This window comes from Scomber scombrus, chromosome 19 (assembly GCF_963691925.1).
Source record: "Scomber scombrus chromosome 19, fScoSco1.1, whole genome shotgun sequence".
NCBI classification, from domain to species: Eukaryota; Metazoa; Chordata; class Actinopteri; order Scombriformes; family Scombridae; genus Scomber; species Scomber scombrus.
Genome location: NC_084988.1, coordinates 10,160,812 through 10,181,907, shown reverse-complemented (window position 1 = coordinate 10,181,907; position 21,096 = coordinate 10,160,812). Strand labels below are relative to the sequence as shown.

General features: G+C 38.4%; 2 protein-coding genes across 2 annotated transcripts; one reads left to right on the top strand and one right to left on the bottom strand.

Annotated features, from left to right (window-relative positions):
- Positions 1-122: 122 nt before the first annotated feature.
- LOC134001141 (inositol-3-phosphate synthase 1-A-like) lies at positions 123-6,852 on the bottom strand. The gene is made up of 11 exons (XM_062440706.1): positions 6,717-6,852; positions 6,286-6,410; positions 6,006-6,167; positions 5,205-5,334; positions 4,647-4,840; positions 4,382-4,531; positions 3,214-3,429; positions 2,824-2,988; positions 2,577-2,690; positions 917-1,134; positions 123-742 (listed from the first exon to the last, which is right to left on the bottom strand). The coding sequence occupies exons 1-11, from the start codon at positions 6,739-6,741 to the stop codon at positions 547-549; spliced, it is 1,695 nt and encodes a 564-aa protein (XP_062296690.1). The 5' UTR covers positions 6,742-6,852; the 3' UTR covers positions 123-546.
- Positions 6,853-10,981: 4,129 nt separating this feature from the next.
- On the top strand, positions 10,982-20,864 carry LOC134000898 (programmed cell death protein 10). The gene is made up of 8 exons (XM_062440407.1): positions 10,982-11,096; positions 13,135-13,364; positions 14,751-14,804; positions 17,891-18,008; positions 18,208-18,334; positions 18,664-18,742; positions 18,838-18,920; positions 19,981-20,864. The coding sequence occupies exons 2-8, from the start codon at positions 13,275-13,277 to the stop codon at positions 20,060-20,062; spliced, it is 633 nt and encodes a 210-aa protein (XP_062296391.1). The 5' UTR covers positions 10,982-11,096; positions 13,135-13,274; the 3' UTR covers positions 20,063-20,864.
- The last annotated feature ends 232 nt before the right edge of the window (positions 20,865-21,096 follow it).

The following is a 21,096-nucleotide window of genomic DNA, read 5'->3' as shown; positions in this document are numbered from 1 at the left end:
GCTTGGAAAACATATGGACCCATTTCAAAGGAACTATACTGAACATCCTTACTGTACATTTGCATTGCACATGGAAAAGTAACGGAAGAGCATTACAACACCACAAAGGACAATAGCTGCATTTACCTTTTAAAATATGTCATAAATAGTTATTTTTTTCAAAAAATAATCAAACTGTGAAATACATTGTAAATCAGTAGCCTGCCTCATACAAAGTCATGATGTTTGGAGACTCCGATTGCCTAATTGTCTGTGCTTCACATAGCTGTAGCAAACCTCTAGCTCTGTTTCTTATTGCAATTATAATATGCACATTTTCTGCACCATGCTTTTCTGTAATAGATCGAAACAAATAATGAATGATGAAAAATTGACTCTGCAAAGTTTTCGAACCACTGGTGATTATGTTTTGTATTGTCTTGTTTTTTTGCCATGATAGTTTGATCAATGAGGGCCATTGTTCTTTTTATACCAGGTATCAAGTTTATACATTTTAAAGTTTATGAATTTTAAGTTCTATTTTGGGCTGTAGTGTTGTTTCTTCAGTTATATTGCATATGCTGCATCATCGCTATGTGCACAAATGCCATTTGTTAGACATATATGGTTCCCGTTGGTGTTGGCAACTTTTTTCAAAGAAGTCACGTTGCCGTTGATGTAGGTGTTGTGTGGTGGCAGAAAGTCTCTCTGCAGCTTGTGCTCCAGGAGCATATGGTTCTGAGGAGGAAGGCCGAGGCACGCCCTGAAAAAAACCCAGGACATAGTCAATCTCTGTCACTTAAGGAAAAGCACAAATATATAGCCCACCGCCTTAAAAGCATCACTCTTTTGTTAAATGTAAAATCAAAGTTTTGGGGACAGTGTGCAGAAATACAAGAAAAGGAAACCCAGGCTTTGTTTTGAAACTGGTGGATACCTCATGATGTTTTCTATGGAGGCTCTCTGGCGGAAGAAGGCATTGATAACCGGGGTCCCCGGTGGAACCAGTGGGGCCTTGCAGAGGAAGGAGAGCAGTGCTAAGACGCTGTGGAAGGACTGGAAGTCCTCCTCCCCCTGAGGCCGGACAGTCACACGCTGACAAAGCTCTGTCAGGATCACCAGGTCCAAGATGATTGGACTGGCTAGTAGAGAGTCCTGTTGCAAAGAAAGAAAGATGTGATGAAACAGTGTGCAACAGTATAGTGCAAGAGGTGAAGCATAAAGACATAGAAACAGTATACCATTTTTAGAAGCTGGGCTGTATTTGGAACCGCCTACTACATACTACTGATGAACACAGTATGCATTATGTACTACATGCTGCTTTTCATAGTAGTATGTGGGATGAAACTGTTATATTGATTTAAATTGTAGTATGCTAGGCCGGGTTAAGCCTCTCTGAAAACATTGGAGCAAATTTTCAAACAAGCGTTATTTTCGATTAACTGAACACATACTGGGAATCTAAATGGTTACTTTCTCCTACAGTGATAATTACAACAGCTTTTAGCCTGGCTCAAAATCTCTGCCATGTTGCTTTGCATAATTTCTAAAATGACCAGTTGTTGTGACTGTTCTAGTGCTTTGCATTGTGGGACACAGTAGGCGAGTTAGACTGGACAGATTCATACTGGAGATTTTTCCTGAATCAGTATGAACTCCAGGTATTTTTAGCATACTGCAGATTGTGCTTTGGTTTGCGAATTGCATATAACATGCTACATTTTGGGCAAATCAGTACATATTGCTGGTACAGTAGGTGTGTGTGGTAATCCTACCTGAAATAGCTTTAATACAAACTACAGCAATGAATGCACAGTCACATAACAAAGTATTTGATTGATACTGGATCCATGTATCAAAGTAAGTAATCAGTTAACTTTAAATTTAGGTATCAGTCATTAGAATAGTACATCTGAAGCTAATAAGCACAAAATGTATCCAATTTATTATTTAAAGCCACTATTTGTGAATTTGTTGTTTGTGTGATTGCAAAAGATCCCAGTTAATATTAGTACAAATCTCAAGTTTATGTAGCTTTTCAGCCCATTCAACTCAGTGGCTCACAGTCTTTTTAATACTACCAATAGGAGGTGCTGAAGTCAGACATTTCCTAATTCAAAACATAGAGACACAAACATAGATTTAATTAACGATACTTAATCAATAGCATTAAAAAAAAAAGAAATAATAATAATCATCTTTTATTACTTTGTATAAATTCATAAATTAATCCAAATTCAGTTAACTTGCCATATTACAGGTTAAGCATGTAAACATGAACACTATCATGATTAATTTGTGTGTAAAAAATAGTGGTGGGCTAAAGCAGGTATGCCATGAAATAAGTATGTCAACGATCCGCATGCGTCTCTTTAAATTAGCTACTGTACAAGACATGTTAAGAAGGATTAACAATAAGCTCCGGCACTCCTGAGCCTCCCACCTCCACATCTACTGTCAGATTAAGAAGAATAGCCCTGAATGATGTCTGTGGCTGACAGTCAGCTCTTTGTACTCTCACATTAGAAACTGTCCTAATATTGTAGTTTTGCTCATTTGTAGGTTTTACAGCACAATATTAAACAGCCACTGACCTCACATGTGTTGTGCAGTGCAATAGTATTAGTTCCCCCCATCATTATTTCAGAGGTGTATTCATCCATGGCACGCTTGCTGTCACCCACATATGGGACGTATTTAATCACCACCTGAAATAAAACACACAGAGACACATTAAGAAGTCTGATCAGCTGTTTTCTGCGACACATCCACAGATTGCTCCCTTTCTGTGTGTGTGTGTGTGTGTGTGTGTGTGTGTGTGTGTGTGTGTCTCTCACTCACACAGTGGTCAGGTTTTTCTCCAGGTTGGTACAGGATGGAGTTGGACTGCACCATATCATCCACTACGTTGCTCTTGGAGATCTCTTTGGAGCGGAACTGCTGCGGAGCCGACAGGTTCTTCCCATCGTTGTTTCCGAGGTGATTGTAGCTGACGATGGCAGTCGGCTGTCAAGTGGAAAGAGGGCTTAATAAAATCGTGTTGCTCAGGAAAATAAATGGTACTGTAATTTTCATTCTGACATCACATTTTCTGTGATGTGTCACTATTCTGGTGTTTTTAGTTTTTAATGTGACCTAATTTATATTACATCCATAACACAAGATATAATTCATAGCAGTTACTTGCTTCAGTGATCTTCATCCATCCTGCCTATGCATTCAGTCTCTCACCTTGATGCCTGCGCTGACCAGAAAGTCTACCAGCACTGATTTGATCTTAGTCTGACCAGACTTGAAGTCGTCTCCTCCAATGAATACCCCTTTCTCCACAGCCAGCTCGATGGCCCCTGGGACAAAGGTGTTCTGAGGAGAGCCGTTGATGTAGGCGCAGCCTTCCAGTATACTGGCAACCGCAAACAAAGTGGAGGGAGAAACCTCTTTGCCAGACTGATGGACAATAAGAAAAGAAGAAATAAAGATAGTTACAAAGTGTAACATCACAGTACACTGAGGAAAAAAGCTTGACAAGAAGGGCAACATTTCCCCCCAAGACTCTCTTTAAACCATCTCTCTGTAGTGCAACTCCACTGCCGGCTTCATGACTATCTAAAATTGAGCTATTTGCTGAAGATCACAAGTCTGTGAAATAGATTATTATCATTGCTGACAGCAGTACAAGCATGCTGAAGACAGAAGATTAAATAAAAATCCTTGCCACCCAAGAGGGGCAAAGCTTGGGATTTTCTGATATAAAAGGAGCTGCTTTTTTTAGACTGTTTCAGGCTCATTATAGCATTTCATTTACAAATCCACTGTGTGTGTTTGGGGAGCTAATCTTTTCATCCTCTAAGCTTTATTAATCACAAAATGTGATGGAGGATTACTGTTTGGTCCTCAGCATTAGTGAGAAATTAAAGTTGAATGGTGGGATTCATGACTACCGGCCACCAACACAAGTTGTTTCATTATAAGTTTCATACTGAAATTAAGAGTTCTGCCTTTAAATTTTGCACTTTAATGTAAGGCTGCAACTAATGATTATTTTTTATTACTGATTAATCTGCTGATTATTTTCTCAATTCATCAATTAATTGTTTGGCCTATAGAACATCAGATAAAACAAAAAGCCTGTTGCAATTTTTCTAGGGTCCAAATTATGTCAAGAAAAGTTGTTTTGTTTACTTACTTGAATGTTACAAAAAGGAAAAGCAGCAAATTAAGAAGCTTAAACAAGAGATTGCTTGGATTTTTTACTTAATTAATTTAATAATTCAAACGATAGTCAATAGATTCATTTTCTATCAATCAACTAATCAATTAATTGACTAATCATTGCAGCTCTACTTTAGTGCAATTTGTTAATTCCTTAATCAAACTCTCTTCGTGCTTCTGCTCTCACCTGGATCGCAGCTAGCAGGTTCTTTGCGGTGTCATTGACCCCTGGTATGATATCACAGAAGCGTTCAGTATTGGCCGTCCACAGAACAATGACTTTTCCCACACCGCTCGACTGACGGAAGTCCCTTATGTCAGCTCTGATCTGCTCCACCTGGAGGACCAATTACTCTTTCAGTCAAATTACAAATAACATCTGAGAAAACAGTCTAAAGCAGAATAAACTGACAAAGACAGGAGACTTCAGTAGTCATAACCCTAAGCAGTACCTGCTCTGCCATTGTCCCAGCGAGGACGTTGTCGGCTCGACTCTCCTGGTTAGCGGCGATGAATTCTGACATATAGATTGACGGTCTTGGTTTCATGCGACTCATGTATGGTCGAAGCTGCTCTTGTAACGACCAGTCGAGTACTTGAGCACGCTCCATTGCACTGCCAAGATCCATTGAGGAGATATCCCAGCCTAAAAGCAAACACACACACACTCCAAGTTTGAAAAATGTGCTGTAATGCTTAAATATCTCTCATCTTCCAGAACTTAATAGGCAGTGACAAGAATAGCGTGAATAGTTTGTAGCAGCTGTATAAACAGGCTGTCTATTAAAGTGCTTCCCTTATGAAGCAACAGACTAGATTGCATTAGAGGACAAGACAAGGGTCCATATCTGACCATCTTCACCTTAGGAAGGAGCTCTCTGGCCTTTAAAGCTGCCTTAGAGTCAGATTTCCTTGCCGTTACCTCACTTGCACACACACATATCTGATCCACACATACACACATTTCTCAGTAGAGGTTAGACCCTGAGCTGAATAGCAATTGTCCTTACCGTCAAAGACAATATCATTAGGGTGAACCATGGGTAGGAGGTCACGGAAGGGCACATTGACCTCACCCTCGATCCCTGATCCCAGACAAACAGTGGATGACTGCAGGAAGGAGCCGTAGTAGTTTGCTTTCTAAAGAATGTGGGAGAGAAAGGGAGAGAAAAAACTGATTTCATTTATTTTAAGTGCTAAGGAATATTTACTTGTTATCAGGTTTATTATAAGTGCGCAATGCTGTATTTTAAATCCAATAAACTATAACGGCAAACAGCCAAGCTGCAAAGAAGCGTAAGAAAGTAACAATACCCATATAAGGGGAAATCCTGAAGACCAGAGTTAGGTAAGCTCTTAACACTCTACTGAACATGTCAGCATAACCAGCTTATAATAAGTCTGGGCCTCTGTATCAGGGGACATACAGTGGGCTATATTTATAAAATAGGACAAGAACGTTCTCTATTAGCGCTTTAATGGTAGCCTCAGGTTTTCATACCATATTACAGTGTAAAACATGAATTCATTTACTATCTAGACCCCTTTTCCTCCACACAATTTGGACATTTTATAAAAAGGAGTAATTGTTTTGCATGTTTTAGCTGCGTCACTACAAATTTCTGCTTTACAGTAAGGGGTGGCCATTTTCCAATAAAAATATTAGCATTGCTTTTTCAAAGAAGACAGGGATCTTCATATGTGGACTTACCGCATAAGAATTTCAAGTCTATGCACATTGTTTCCTCACACCATACTGTGATGAATGAAATTGTCTGTGTGCGTACAGGCATGTTTGGGTCTCTTCTCACCTTTACACCAGTCTTGGTTTTCCAGGTAAGGCCCAGCTTGTTCGCCAGTACAGCTGCTGTGACAGTGGTGCCATTGTTGCCTCCCCAGCCGGCCAGCATCACACCAAGCCGGGGCACATGCCTCTCGGTGCGAAATGTCATGTCAGTGGTTTGGGGGCTCAGCTGTATCATCATAAGGATCAGAGTCAGTGGGTGACTAGACAGATAGCATATTTATAGACATGTGCGTACACAGCTCCACAAAGCTTTGGGAGACAAAATGTGAGAGAGGCTCACTTACTTTGACTTTGTTCCCATCTCTGTGTACTGATGTGGTCTGGTAGGAATATTGAGCCACAATGTGTGTATCTGTGTACTTCACATTAGGGCTGTCGACATGAATGTTCACTGACATGTTTTCAGAGTCTGCAACAAAATATGAGAGAAACACAAAGGATATATCTCTGACTGTTAGTCTCGCGTGTGTACAGTGTACATGGCACCATGGGTGTAAATTTGCATTTCCTCAACACGTCACACCTTACTAAAGCTACTGGTATGTCGAAAGAGGAGGAAATAACTTTGCCATGCCTCACTAACTGAAAAAACATCTCTTATCAGTTCCTATCAAACCATCAAGTGCTATTTCATTCCATTCAATACAGAGAAATAGATAAATTAATAAATGAATGACACACTTCTGAACCAAACCTACACCCGGAAACCCCTCACCTTTCGGAGCGAAGATGTCTGTCATTTTGTTTGAATGAAGATAGTCTTAGTGTGTCTCGCCTGAAAGGAAAAATACAGTCCTTTTCGTCTAAAATGTGCTGGGTGCTGTCGACTCTGCTTGTCCGACTGGTTCGCCTGCGCACAGACGATTAATCCTCCCTCGTTTAGTCAGTTTCAGCTCAAATAGCCAATGAGGCGCCTCCATTTCACTTACATAACCCGCGAGGATGATGGAGAGGTTTGCTCACCGCGTGGTTACAGCAGGTAGTGGGGTTATATAGCGATGATCTGTCAGGTTCCTCAATGGCAGGATCATGCAAATAAATATACAATTCCGGATAGGCTAGTTGTGATACCATTAAGGACGGTCTGTTTCTGTGGCTGTTTCTTTCTTGGCGTTCCAGGTTTCCCCAGAAAAAAGGATGGGTAACTTATTTTCACTATAATTGCATCCATAAGTTACACAATGACAGAATTGAGACATGGGTTTAATACACTTTTCTGCAATAAAACATGTAAATACAAAATCTTTATCAAATCGAGGTCCATGGTCTAATTTGTGTCAGTGGGTCCTGGATGGGAAAATGTTTGAGAACCACTGCTCCCACAAAGGGGCAAACATGATGCCCTCTAAAGTACCTATGCAAAGGAGAAAACATACCAAAGTTCTATTATCACTGTGTTAGTTATGGGTATATCAGGATGAAGAGCCCTATAGATTGCCTCTATATGTCCATCATGGCTGTCCTTTCGGTGGAAGAAAGTGATAGTGCCTCACTGCCCTGTAAAGAACCCACGCAAGATGTAATGTAGTTTCCTATGCCTATGAGTTACCATTGTAATGGGATGAGCATGAGGTTCTGTATGGGTGCCCTTCTAGTGAAAAAGAGTAGAAAAAATCCCATGTAGGGTTCCCCTATAACATAACGAATCAGGTGCTCTTTTAAAGAAAAAATGGATTAAGCATCCTCTACAGTGCCCAGGGACCCCAGGTGTGAGAAAATATGCTGCCCTTACGAGGGCCCTTTGAATGAACAGAACACGTGGTTAAGTGTAAGGTGCACTGTATGGGAGAAAAACATGGTGAAATGAAGAACATAAGAAACTTTGCCCTACAAGAGGTCCTTATAATGGAGTTAACTGGCCATTATGGTAGAAATTAATGCATCCTTTATGTAGGCTGAACATTACATTTTTAAAGTACCCTTAATACACTTTGTAGTCCATTCAATTGATTTTGGTACTACTCAATAGCTTGTTCAGCGGCACCCATTTTGGCTTGTTCTATTGTCTTGTGGTCAGTGTGGTATAAGCTGTCAGTGGCAACTGTTGATCATCTTCCAAACTGAGGGTTGAAAGTGATCGAGACCCAGCTTAGAAACAAATGTGGAGAAGGACGGCTGTCAGATCTTCTGCTGCATTTACAAACTGATGGCCAAAAGAATTCTCCTTTGATTTTCACCAGTCAATCACTATTTATTATTCTGATATAATCAAACACAACACGTATGCAATGATGAATAATTGTTAATTATTTAAATGAATATGGCTGATGTGATGTGTTGTCAGCAGTGGAATAAAGTATTCAGATCCTTTAGTTAGGTAAAAATATAAAAATACTCCATTATAACTAAAAAGTCCTGCAAGGAAAATCCTACTTAATTATTTGCAGTAAATTGTAGTGAAAGTATCAAAGTAGGCTACCAATTTCTTCCATTTAGTTGCTATTTTATTGTATATGACCTTATTAGGTTGTTATCCATCAACGTGTAAGCAGCATTTAACTATTGTAACTGTTCAAGGTGGAGACAGTTTGAACTACTTGCTATACATTTGGCCAGTTTAATTAAGTGGTTCTTAACACACAGGTCAGGCCACTGCAAAAGATCACAAGATAAATCTGAGGTAATGAGATTTTTAAAAAAAACAGGGTAAGGAAAGAAGAAAAAACAAAGTTCAGATACACAAATCTGTTTTGAGGATTTCTACTTTTTGATTTTTGGTGAAATATTGGATCATATGAACAATAATGCATTTTCAGGTAAAGAAATGTCCTGTAAAGACCAAAACCACTTCAAACATAGCCATCATAAAACAATGTCCACACATCATGCAGTTGTCAAAGAATTACAGATACAATGATCTGTACATATGTAATGTTAAGAACCTGTATGAATGTTTAAGTGCTGACTTTGAGCTTTAATGGGGTAATACCTCAGGAAATCAAGCAATATGGCAATACGTTTCCTGAGTTCCTGTTTTTAATGAGGTAATATTTTTAATGAGTTCCCTTTTTTTAAAGACTGTTTTCTTTTTCTTTGCTTGCTTGTTTGTTTGTTTGATCTGACTTTGTAAATCACTTTGTGTTACATTGCGGTGTATGAAAAGTGCTATACAAATAAAGTTTGATAGATTGATTGATTGAATGATTGATATATCTTTATGCATAGTTCCCTCAACTTTAGGATCATGCAGGAGTGGCATTCCCAAATATGCATACAGAGCAATCAATTTAATCAATGAGTTTTTAGGTCCAAAGTGTCAGATCTGACCTCAGTCCAACTGAGCTTGTGTTTCACTTGTTGAAGAGCAGACTAAAGCAGAAAGGCCCCAAAACAAGCAAAAGACATGATATCAGTGGGTTGTACACTACAACAATTTGAGATTTGGTTCACTGATCCAGCTACTTTTGGTTCCCTAAAATGGTTGAAATAATGATGTCTTTAACTGCAGCTCTGTACATTTTAGGTTCTCTATAGATACCTAATGCGTGCTTAAGCTTTCCATTAATAGGTCAGCATCAACTTCTTTTAAACTTTTCATTTCCATTAATTTGATAGTTTGTACAATAATTTCCATGTGTGTTTTTGAGATGTTGAAAAAAACCTGATGTAATATAACTGTTGTTGTGTTGGTGAATACAGTAATACAGTTAAAGCCAAAACATTTGTGGTAATGTATATTGCTTTAATAATATGAACAGGTTCAAAATGTGTTTAGGGCAAGATCAGTGTATTGTCATTTTGTCATTACGAGACATTCAGATTATCCACTTCTCCTCAAAAACAACACAATCAGTTCTTTGTTTTTTCATGCCAGTTTTGCCAGAGTTGGGCTGAAGCAGGGAATTAGCATCACTCAAACTCTTGGACACTCTTGGACATTCCTCTTACAGGTAAGACCATAGAAAAAACATGTTATCTCTGGTATGCTGTTAGACATCCACCTGAGGGCTTCAGCCACCTGGAGCCTGAGCACCTCTAACCCATCAGTGACACTAACCAGACAACTGAACTGGTAACATGTAAGATGACCTTTGCATTCTTCTGACATAAGATATGACCCCTGATCTGTTGACATGTGCAGAGTGTATTTAGGTGATAGAGATAATGGAGAGATAAGCTTTGTTAAAAAGTGGTATAGAAGAGATATGTAACATCATTGATTATTATAAAGTGCAACCCCTGATGGAGAATTCATGATAAAGTTAAGGCCAAACACAACCTCCCTGTTCCTTTTACATACAGTTTAAAAATGACTGGGTCTGCTAAAAGAGACAAAATAGGATACATTTGAGCAGATAAGGTGTCTCAAGAGTTTTTTCCCCTGCCCAACTGACATAAAATATTTGGAGAAAAGAAAGGAGTAAATAGTAAACAAAATGGACAAAATTGGTGCAGCAGAGGCTGGGATATTTAGCTTTTTATTCCTTAATATGAGTTAAGCTCCAAACAATCTGGATCTACAATTTCTATAATGCAACTTGATAACATATTTCATTATGCTGCATTCATGTAATCTGGGATGCACGGTATAGAAAAGATTCAGATTAATTCACATATTTTCAACATATTGAATTGACATATTGAAATGGTATGATTGTGGAATTGGTTGGATGTATTCACAAGGTAGTATTCCACCTATTGAACTGGGCTTCAATTGGGTTGTAATTACCTTGAGTGACGTGTCTTTGGATACCCTATATGTGTCAAATAGGTAAAACAATTGTATATATGTCTTTCTTAGTGAACTGCATTCAGATTTCCACAAAGTTATGCTAAAAAAATTGTTTTTGTATTTTTAATTTCTATTTGTTTTTAATAATTATTAGTCACATAACAATTTATTTTTCTATTCTTATTTTATTTCTATTTCTATTTTATTTATTTATTTATGTCGGAAATGTAACTATTAATTGTGACGTTGCAATCTCTCCGTCTAGCCGCCCTCTGATTGGACAGCGCCTGTGTACGTAGCAACGGTCCGGAAGATGTCGCTCAGGCCAGTCCTAAAAAACTTCCGCCTTAAGTTGTAAAGAAAACATAGCAGCTAAAAGGCAATCGACGGCGTAACCAGCCCATTTAAGAAGTCAGACCAAAGGTAGATACAAGTACACATTTAACACACATATTCCTACTCACATAGCTGTCGTAAGGGCAGTTTGCTGACGCGCTTTAGCTCATTTAGTGATTAGAAACCTACAATTTACTGTAGCTAGCACGTATGCTACGCTGGTGAGTGCTAGCAGTTCGCTATCATCGATTTGCTCGGCCCATAGGCCTCAATTGAAAATCTTTACGGCTAGATCGCGATAAATGTGTCACTGTACTCACTCAGCTGTCGTTGGAGAATACATTTATCATAGTTTTATCACCGTGAATAAAACGGCAAACCTCAAGTTGACGGTCCATCAGCTACTTTTGTTAGCCACTTCCAGTTAGCTGAGAAGCTGCTTATACCTACATCCAGTTTTCTGCTCAGTTTATCGCGTCAGACAAAAGCTGATGTTACTGTGGTGCTTTAAAGATTATACAAAGCATTAGACAGCTCATAGGTGGTGTCGTTAGTTGTTAAAAGGGTATTCAGCTAAGAATTGAACTACACAATCAGTGTCATCACTTTGTCAATAATGTCTTCTTGCTTGTCCTAAATTTGACTCCATCAGTGTATCAAAAACATTTAAAAAAATATGATACGAAGGCTTTGCTTATATTTAACTTCCTATTTTCTTAATGTGTTTAAATGATACACATCATAGTTGTTGTTTAGTCACCAGCCAGGTAACAGATAACTGTGCCACTCCCCTTTTTAGAGGTTAAATAAACTACATGTCCTCTCTTCCTTGTTGGTTAGTAAAGCTAGTAGGCCCCATCTGTATTAACTTAGTGTTATGTATTGGTTGGTATATTTTTAACAGTGTATATACAGGTTAACAAGTAACAAAAAACTGCAGTACAGAAATGGAAATGATATATTGAGCACTGACGAGTATCAATGCTCTCCCTTTTCCCCAAAAATTGTTGAGAGGAACTCTTGGCATGAATTTCTTGGCACTAATTGGCAGCCTGATGGGACTGACCAAATAACTAAATATTGATATTTTGACAATATTGTAGGGATGACTAACAGTGCTTTCACAAAATATCTACGCAATATTTTTGATCAGTAATCATCAGTAATGTGGATATGACTAAGTGGATAAAGGCAGATAACAGAACAGTTTGTTAAGTTCAATGATATCAATTTACTGTAATGCAGCCTTTAAAAGCAGGAAAAGACAACACTTATGCCGTATCACAATATTACAATATGCAAAATCTAAGACGATATCTTTAAAATAACTAAAACTAAAATAACTAATAACTAAAACACTAAATTTTATATTGACACAGATGAATGAATGATGGCTAATACCTGATCCACTCCACTTAATCAGGTCATTATCTGCACTAGAGCTGCAAAAATGAGTCATTTAATCAGTTTGTTTCTAAATAATCTGACTGATTAATCAGATTTTGAGACCTTTTTCTGTCTTAAGAAAACAAAAGTTCAAATATTCAGGTTCCCAGCCTCTCAAATGTGAATATTTTCAGGTTTCTTTAGTCTTCAATAGAATATTTTTGGGTTTTGGGCAACAGCGGTCGACATTTTTCACCATTTTCTGCCAATTTATATTCAAACAACTAATCAAACAGATTAATCAATAATGAAAATAATTGTTAGTTGTAGCCCTTATCTGCGCCAGTATATTGGATCTGTGCATTTTTCTTCTTTTTTTTTAAGATTTTGTCTGGCATAGACACCTTTATTTAGCAGTAGACAGACAGGAAACATGGGAGAGAGAGGGGAGTGTGACATGCAGCAAAGGACCTCCGGCCGGGATGCGAAACGGGGTCGGCTACGTATGTGGCATGCGCACTAACCACTCGACCACCTGCGTGCCACGATCTGTGCATTCTTATTAATAACCAAAGTTGAGGGATTATTGCTTATTTGTATTGTATATGTTAATGTCAGAAATTGATATCAACTATCATCAGTTGAATAATCTGACCCTGATACTCACAGTCTCTAAGACCGTTACCAATCCTCAATTAAGAAATGCTCTGCTATTGTTTGTGTCATTATTCTTTTTCAGGCTCTAGTCACTCTGGGGCTCGTGTGGTTTTTAAGAGGGTGTGTGTGTGAGTGTGAGTGTGTGTGAGTGCATGTGTGAGTGTGTGTGAGCGCTGCAGTTTCCTCCCCACCATTTCACCAAGAGCTGCTCCTCCCTGGAGGATGACAATGGAGGAGATGAAGAATGAAGCGGAGACAAACTCCATGGTATCCATGACGCTGTATGCTGTGATGTACCCAGTTTTCAATGAGGTAAAACATCTGATTGTGGACATCAGTCAATTTTAGTCGATGATTTGATGTGGCATGGTGTTTGCTATTAATAAGATAAGATATAGGCAAGACAGCTCTATTTATATAGCGCATTTCATACCCATGTACATTACATGAAACGAACGTTTATCAGTAAGAATTGGAAGCATGAAAAAATACAACTCACAATTATAATAAAAATAAAACAAAGTACAGAAAAATAAGTAAGAGAGAAAGAAAATAAAAAGCTAGACTGAAACAGAGCATAAAATATGAAAGTGCAGCATAAAATAATGATTTGCTTTAAAAAAAGTATTAAAAGAACATACATAGTGCAAGTGAAAGATTAAAATTTAAAGTGCTGTAAAAGAGCTCGATCATAAGCAAATGAAAAGAGAAACGTTTTTAAGATTGATTTAAAAATGTTCACATTTGGGGGCTGATTTCACTCACTTTTAGTCGATGATTTGATGTGGCGTGGTGTTTGCTAATAATAAGATAAGATATACTTTATTGTCAACATACTCAAGTATTGCACAATGTAGAGAGCTGTGGTTTGTGTTTGTTGTTTCTGTTCTTTTAAATCCTTAGTCATACAGGATTAGTCTGACCTTGTTATCACCAGTAGATGACAGTGTTTTCATGCTCTCTGAATCTTTAGTGCTATCTTCACAAATAAAGATGCAACTGAAAGAAGTCGATTCATGTTTCTAACTAACACAACACAGAGGGCAGCATGCAGTTTGTCAGCAGGAGAGACGCAGGGATTATTCAATTATCTGAGGCTTGAAGTCACAAAATGTAGATGTATTGTGAGACCAGTTCCGACTGTAAGTTAATATACTTGACAGATTATTGATACTGCAGAGGAGAGTAAGGAGACCGAATTATTATTGAAAGGCAAAATGTTCTTACAGTGTGACTTACATTTGTTTTAGACCAATGTAAATTTACTTTTGTGATAATTCAACAGTGCAACTAGACCACAAAACACACACTGTATATTGTTTCAGTGGCTGTTTCAAAAACATTTCCTCATACGATAGTGATATGACTGCTTAACTGGAAAAATCAGTCATCCCAAACCTTCCATGCTACCTGTTGGGTGTGGACTTTATATGGTAATATTATTTTACATCCTGTTAAGCTGGATTTGTTAAGCCCCCCCACTTACACGGAAAACACGCTGACATTGGATTTCCATGTACTGTACAAGTTTACAGACTACTACTGTGCAAATATACTTATGCAATATGTGCAATAATATATTTCCCCTGTTTTATTATTTGTAATATTTAGCTTTTTTTTTCTTTTTTTTTTAATTTTCCACTCTATTTTTGAGCCATTGCAATGAAATGTAATGTGTGTTATCTCCTTTTTCATTAGCTGGAGAGGATCAACCTATCAGCAGCTCAGACGCTCAGAGCAGCCTTCATAAAGGTGGGAAAACGCATGAATCACTTCATGATTCTTACAACTTCATGCTATAATAATGTGTAGTTTGTTTCCCCATTTTGGTCTTTTGCAATTGCATACATTTTAAGCGGAAGTTCTAACCAACATTTTGAGTAAGCTTCACTTCTTTTCTCAGGGTCATTATGACAAGAGATATATAAAATCATGATGAAGTAGAAAAAAAGGCCAGCCGAAATGTTTCTACACAGCATGGAGCTGTAACACCAATGGCTGCATACATCCTGTGTAATTTAAAAAAAAAAATTTATTTATTTTTTTACTTTTTATTTATTTTTAACATATACAAAAAACATGAGATCATCATGGGTGTTACAGTTAAAATCAAAATATTATTTTACACATACATCATGGTTTAATGTCATACTATTCAAGGTGCATACACAATCCATTTTTCCCAGTGTTCAGTACATTTCTCCAACTGAAGTCTTAAAACAAAAGTAAGTCTCTCCATACAGTAAATTTCTCGAATGATCCCGCCATGATCGCCACGCCACTGGTCCAATGTTGGAGGATCTAGTTGCAACCATTTCCTAGTTATAGCTTTCCTACTACTTGCCAAAAGTATCTTCAATAAGTATTTATCCTTCTGTAGGACTGTTTCCGGTATTTTACCGAGATACAAAGTAACAAAAGAGAAATCTAAATCCACACCAATTATTTTATTTATCTCGGTAGCCACCTCCCCCCAGAATGACTGAATTTTTGGACAGGCCCAAAAAACATGAAAGTGATTAGCCATAGAGGTTCCACATTGTCTCCAACAGAAGCCTCGGCTCTGTGTGCCTGTTTGCAGTGCTGTTATAAAAAATCTCACTACATTCTTCCAGCCGAACTCTCTCAACGATCTTGAGTTTGCAGTGGTCGCTTGTGTCTCGCATATTTCCATCCAGATCTCTTCTGATATTTGTGTTTCTGACTCTCTCTCCCATTTTTGTTTAATGAATATTGTAGAATGATTTTTAGAGGCTTTTATACTTCCATATATTCTTGAGACCAACTTTTTATTGTCTTTTTTTTGGTATGCATCATGAAATATAGAAATCAAATTGTATTCCTTCTCCTCTTTGATTTGTAATTTTTTATTATAATAATCTCTGACTTGCAGGTATCTATAAAAGTCTTGCTTTTCCAGTGCAAATGTGTCTGAAAGTGACTCATAACTCTGAAATGTTCAGTTTGAGAGGAGGGAACAGAGAGATGTGATACCTCTACTAGCCCACTGTTTAAAGCCCCCGTCCAATCTAGCAGGTTCAAATTCTGGATCATATGCTACCCAATTCTAGCCTGTTTCTCCATTTGTAACTTCTTGAAAACCTTAAACCATAGCTGAAGTGTGAATAAAGTCCATTGATTGAAGCTGTTATAATGTCTTTCAGCTTGGCTTTTATTTCCTATTACAGATTGTATGGGAATTTTTATCGGTGTCATTTCCAAGCATTTCCATTTAGATTCATAGTTTGGAGCGCACCAGCATACTAAGGGTTTCAATTGTGCAGCATAATAATAATCCTGTAAGCATGGTAAAGCTCTTCCTCCCTTCTCTTTTTTCAGCTGGAGTGTCTTGAACTGAACCCTAGGTCTTCTATTGTTCCAAACATCCTGTGTAATTTTTGAGTCATTGTTGTTTGCAGCTGTTAGATTTGATCATTAATCAGTCAGGTGGTCATACTGGTTTTGCAAAACCCTCAGATTAGTCACTTATTTGTAAGAGATAAAAAAGTCAAACTGTCTGCACTTGCTGTAGTTTTGCACACTCAGTAGCTCCTTGTACAATGAGGCATTATTGGTAACATTATGAATTAACTCACTTTCAGTTTTACCTCCAAATAAAGAGGTTTAGATAATCTGGGAAAATGTGCCAGCTTGTTCACAACATGTATGAATGCCTGACTACTCGGGTTTGGTTTTGTCTCTGCGCTCAGAGATCTAATTTGATGAATACAGTGTGATCAGATCCGATGGTCAGAGATAAGAAAACAAAATTGAAGTTGTAATAAAGTGTAGCTTTCTTTTTATGTTTTTATTGTTCCAAAATTAGAGCCTTGCTGTTTTCTCTTGTAGTGTCTTTTCCCCCCCAGGATATGTTGGATTCTATTAATCTCTGGCAACGTTTCAAATCGATTGACCAGCAAAAAAGAAAGGAAAAAAAGGATTAATAAAATGCACAAATATTGTTTTTTTCTTTTTGACAATCTTTAATCGACCCTCATCTTAGAAATCCCCTTTGCGTACACATTACTTCCTGGTTTGTCTTGGGCTCTTTATCCCACTTGAAAGTGTTGATGATACAGTAGACTACAATACACAGAGGGCATATATGAAGAGATTAAAGGGGCTCGTGAAGCAGACTGTTTTTTAGGATGTTCATTATGCTTGAGCGCCTCCAGTCCATTTACGTGATTGATACTCAAATGAATGAACTCAGTCGGCATCAATATAACATCAAACGTGCTCATCTTCAGACCGGTCTTGTGATTTTACAGGTGATACCTGACAGTAGCCATTAGAGGAGACTCTGTTGATGGCTTTTATCTGCACAGCGCTGTGATTATACTGGAACAATAACAGCGAGGCATAGATCACCTCTGTGTTGCTGCTGATGAGCAGCAGCGTTCGCCGTGTGTGCCGATGAAATATTAATCAAGTAGAAGCAGCTTTGTCGTTATACAAACCAAAGGGAGATGTCATCACCTTACAGCTGTTTTATGACAATGTTTGCTAGTGTTTAGTTCTCTTGTCTCACCGATTGCTCTCTGCTACCGCGGCTGCTTCCTGGCTGGTGTAAATTCAGGGTTTAATTATTTAGGAGGGGAGCTTTTGTGCATCTGACATTCAGAGTTCTAGCTTTGTTCTCCCCAGCTTTGTGCGTCTTCTCACTTGTATCGGATAAGAGAAACTTAGCTCTATTTTATGTTCCTCTTACATGTGAATTGTTGACCTCTTTTTCACCCTAGTTGCATAACGCATCTCACTCCCAACCTGAGACTCAACTTATCTTTAAAAACGGCATGATAGGAGCTGTGATTAACGCCCTGTTCTTCTTTTATCAGGCGGAGAGGGAGAACCCTGGTCTGACTCAGGACATCATAATGAAGATCTTGGAGAAAAAGAACGTCCAAATCAACTTCACCGAGTCTCTACTGCGCATGGCAGCTGATGACGTGGAAGGTGTGTACTGAAATATTGCAGTGGGAATCTGTAGTGGGTGTTTTTCCAGTCTATTTCCAGTTAATTTGTATATACCAGTGTTGTGTTCTGACTTAACTAGCTTTGCAGCACGTATCATCTTTTACCTGTGTTGGTCTATTTATGTGCATCCCTTTATCTAAAACAATCAAATCACTGGGACCTTTTTTTTTTCCTACAGAGTTCATGATTGACCGGCCCGAGCAGGAGTTCCAGGACCTCAATGAGAAGGCCAGAGCTCTGAAACACATCCTCAGCAAAATCCCAGATGAGATCAATGACAGAGTACGCTTCCTACAGACTATCAAGTGAGTCCGAGCAGCGTGCAGACACACTGCACTGTTTTAAATTGCAAGCGTGCTCTGTGAGGTACACTTCACCAAAAAATACCATTAATGTTGGAAATGAAAATATCTCTGGTCCAACAGCTGAACCCCCTATTAGCAGATGCACCGATTACGCAGTATCTTGCATTAAATCTAAAGCCATTATTGGGGAGGACAGGGAAAACAAATCACGTTTTGCTTATTACCATGGTCACTTAGCTGTACAAGCTATATTGACTGACTGCCTTTTGTCTGAATTCATGTTGTGAAATCCTGTTTGCTCACTGGTGTTGCCATTGGTTTCCCTACAGAGACATAGCCAGCGCCATAAAAGAGCTCCTGGACACGGTCAACAATGTCATTAAGAAATATCAGTACCAGAATCGCAGAGTGAGTATAAAACAGACATCACATCTGGTTACTGTTCACACTGTTTCCACTTGTTTCTAACATTATATTTCTGTGTTTATGTTCTGCTCGACCAGGCTCTGGAGCACCAGAAAAAGGAGTTTGTGAAATACTCCAAAAGTTTCAGCGACACCCTCAAAACATACTTCAAAGACGGAAAGTAAGTGTGTTCATTACGTTCTGTATCGTGTCAACACTGTTCATTATAGTGAAGTTGTGTCGGTGGTGCAGGGAGAACTCTTTGCATGTTAGAGGGAGACTATTTAGAGTAACAGGGACACTCTATTTTAATGAAGTGGAGCCAGATTAATAATGGAATGATTCATTAATTACTTGATTTGAAAACTATTATGATTATGAATACTTCTAAGTTAAATGTTAAAGGAATATCTTTGACATTTTGAGAGTCTTATCACCTCAGCTGGTTGTACTAGAAGCTCACAGTGACAATAAGATTTCAGGAAGTCACTGCTCCCAGCCAAGAAGTAATCCCACACATAACCCCCTGGTAATCCACAGCTTGTCATTTATATGCATCAGTTTTTAATGGATTGAACAAACAAGATATACAATGTAGATTTGTTAAATTTTGAGGTGCTAGTAGGTGGATTTTGTTCCCTTTGTTACACATTTCTCACTGTTTTCAACTTTTATGCAAAGATAAGATAACCAGCTGCAGGCTACAGCATCAGATTCCCATTAACTGTCCAGACATGAGATTGGACTTGATCTGCTCATCTACCTAACGTCAAATAATTACATGTTTGTGCATGCATGTGGACTACTACTTTGAGTAAAAATACATGGCTACAAATTCTCAAATGTGAGGAGATCAACACCTACATGAATGGGAGTGTTGTTGGAAATATGGAAATATTTCACATTGTAAAACAATATAAAAGCACCATATATTACTCTCTGAAATGATAAAATGTGATTCAACACTTTTGTGTCAACAAAAATTAAACATGATAAGGTCCATATAGGACATAGATATCGTTGCTAGGAGGTTTACATGGAGAAGAAAGGACATGGTGTTTGCAATGTGTCAGCTGGTCATTTGATAACCAAACCTGCTGTATTTCTTTTGAATGTCAGGGCAGTAATAGCTCTGCTCCATTTCCTTTTCTTTCCTCGCAAGAGTGCACAGTTTGTTTAAACAGCGTCTGCAAGAGCTTCTCCATTCTGTTTTCCCAAGTCGTATTTTTCTTTGTTCCCAGGGCAATAAATGTCTTCATCAGCGCAAACCGGCTCATCCACCAAACCAACCTCATACTGCAGACCTTCAAAACCGTGGCCTAGCCCTCAGAGACCACAAAGCCCTCCCCTCCGCACCCCCCACCACCCCTCATCCCGCGGGAAGCAACTGCTAGGATGGTGGAAGCTTGAAGAGCTCCTGACCCATATATGTAAATTAGAAAGAGTTGATTTTAGGGTTGGGGTCGATTCCATCAGAGTCAAGATTCTAGATTCCAGTTCAAGAGACTGAAAAGTGCCATTTGTCTTTTTTTCAATGAGGATTTTCCAGTCTTGAAATGGAACTGAATGGGCCCAAAGTCTGGTTGATTGATTTTATTTGGACAGTTTTAATTTATAACCCCGGTCTTGTTGGGAGTAGGTGAGGCGAGGTGTTTATTAAAGACTAATTGCCATTTTTCTAATATATTCATGTTGATCATTTTACTTTTAGCTTTTCAATCATGGCTACACATTTGAGAGCGCATTCAGTAGGGGTGCGTCTCGGTCGTCTATACTGGTTTTCTCTTCTCGCCTCCCATTTGTGTTATTTTGCCATGGTCTGTACGCACAGGAGATGACAAAAAGCACTCGACCGCAGGTGAAATAGCTGCGAGGAGAGGAGAGGAAGCAATGTTGGACATTTAAGAGGCAAACCCACATTTCGTTTCTCTTTATTATCAGACGACAGAAAGCCAAATGACTTCCAGCACAGTGTGCGCCTTACCAAGTCCTGTAACATTCCCTCCTCTCAGAGTGTAATGAAGTGGAACCAGTCCCTGCTGTTGCGGGATGTAGAGAGAGAAATGAAAGTTCTGTATTTAACTGATACCTGGTTGCAAATGTTCAATAAATAGTTTCCAAATGATGATGCTTTTTTAAATGTGTCCGAGTCCAATATTTGTGAAGACGACTTAGTTTTGGTGAGTGAAAGGAGTGAAAATGGTAATGTGTTTGAGTACGAGAGAGAATTTTAGGCTTGTGCCCCCTGTGAAGCATTTATGTAAAACATGTAATAAATGGCTTATGACCACACTATAAGCAATGTAAAACATGTAATAAATGGCTTATGACCACACTATAATATCTCATAATAATTC

Coding starts and splice junctions, on each gene's coding strand:
- LOC134000898 (XM_062440407.1), top strand. CDS start 13,275: ATGACAATGGAGGAGATGAAGAATGAAGCGGAGACAAACTCCATGGTA. Junction 18,743..18,837: donor ATCAGTACCAGAATCGCAGA/GTGAGTATAAAA, acceptor CTGCTCGACCAG/GCTCTGGAGCACCAGAAAAA. Junction 18,921..19,980: donor ACATACTTCAAAGACGGAAA/GTAAGTGTGTTC, acceptor CTTTGTTCCCAG/GGCAATAAATGTCTTCATCA.
- LOC134001141 (XM_062440706.1), bottom strand. CDS start 6,741: ATGACAGACATCTTCGCTCCGAAAG. Junction 6,168..6,285: donor GAGATGGGAACAAAGTCAAA/GTAAGTGAGCCT, acceptor ATGATGATACAG/CTGAGCCCCCAAACCACTGA. Junction 4,841..5,204: donor TAATGATATTGTCTTTGACG/GTAAGGACAATT, acceptor GTTTGCTTTTAG/GCTGGGATATCTCCTCAATG.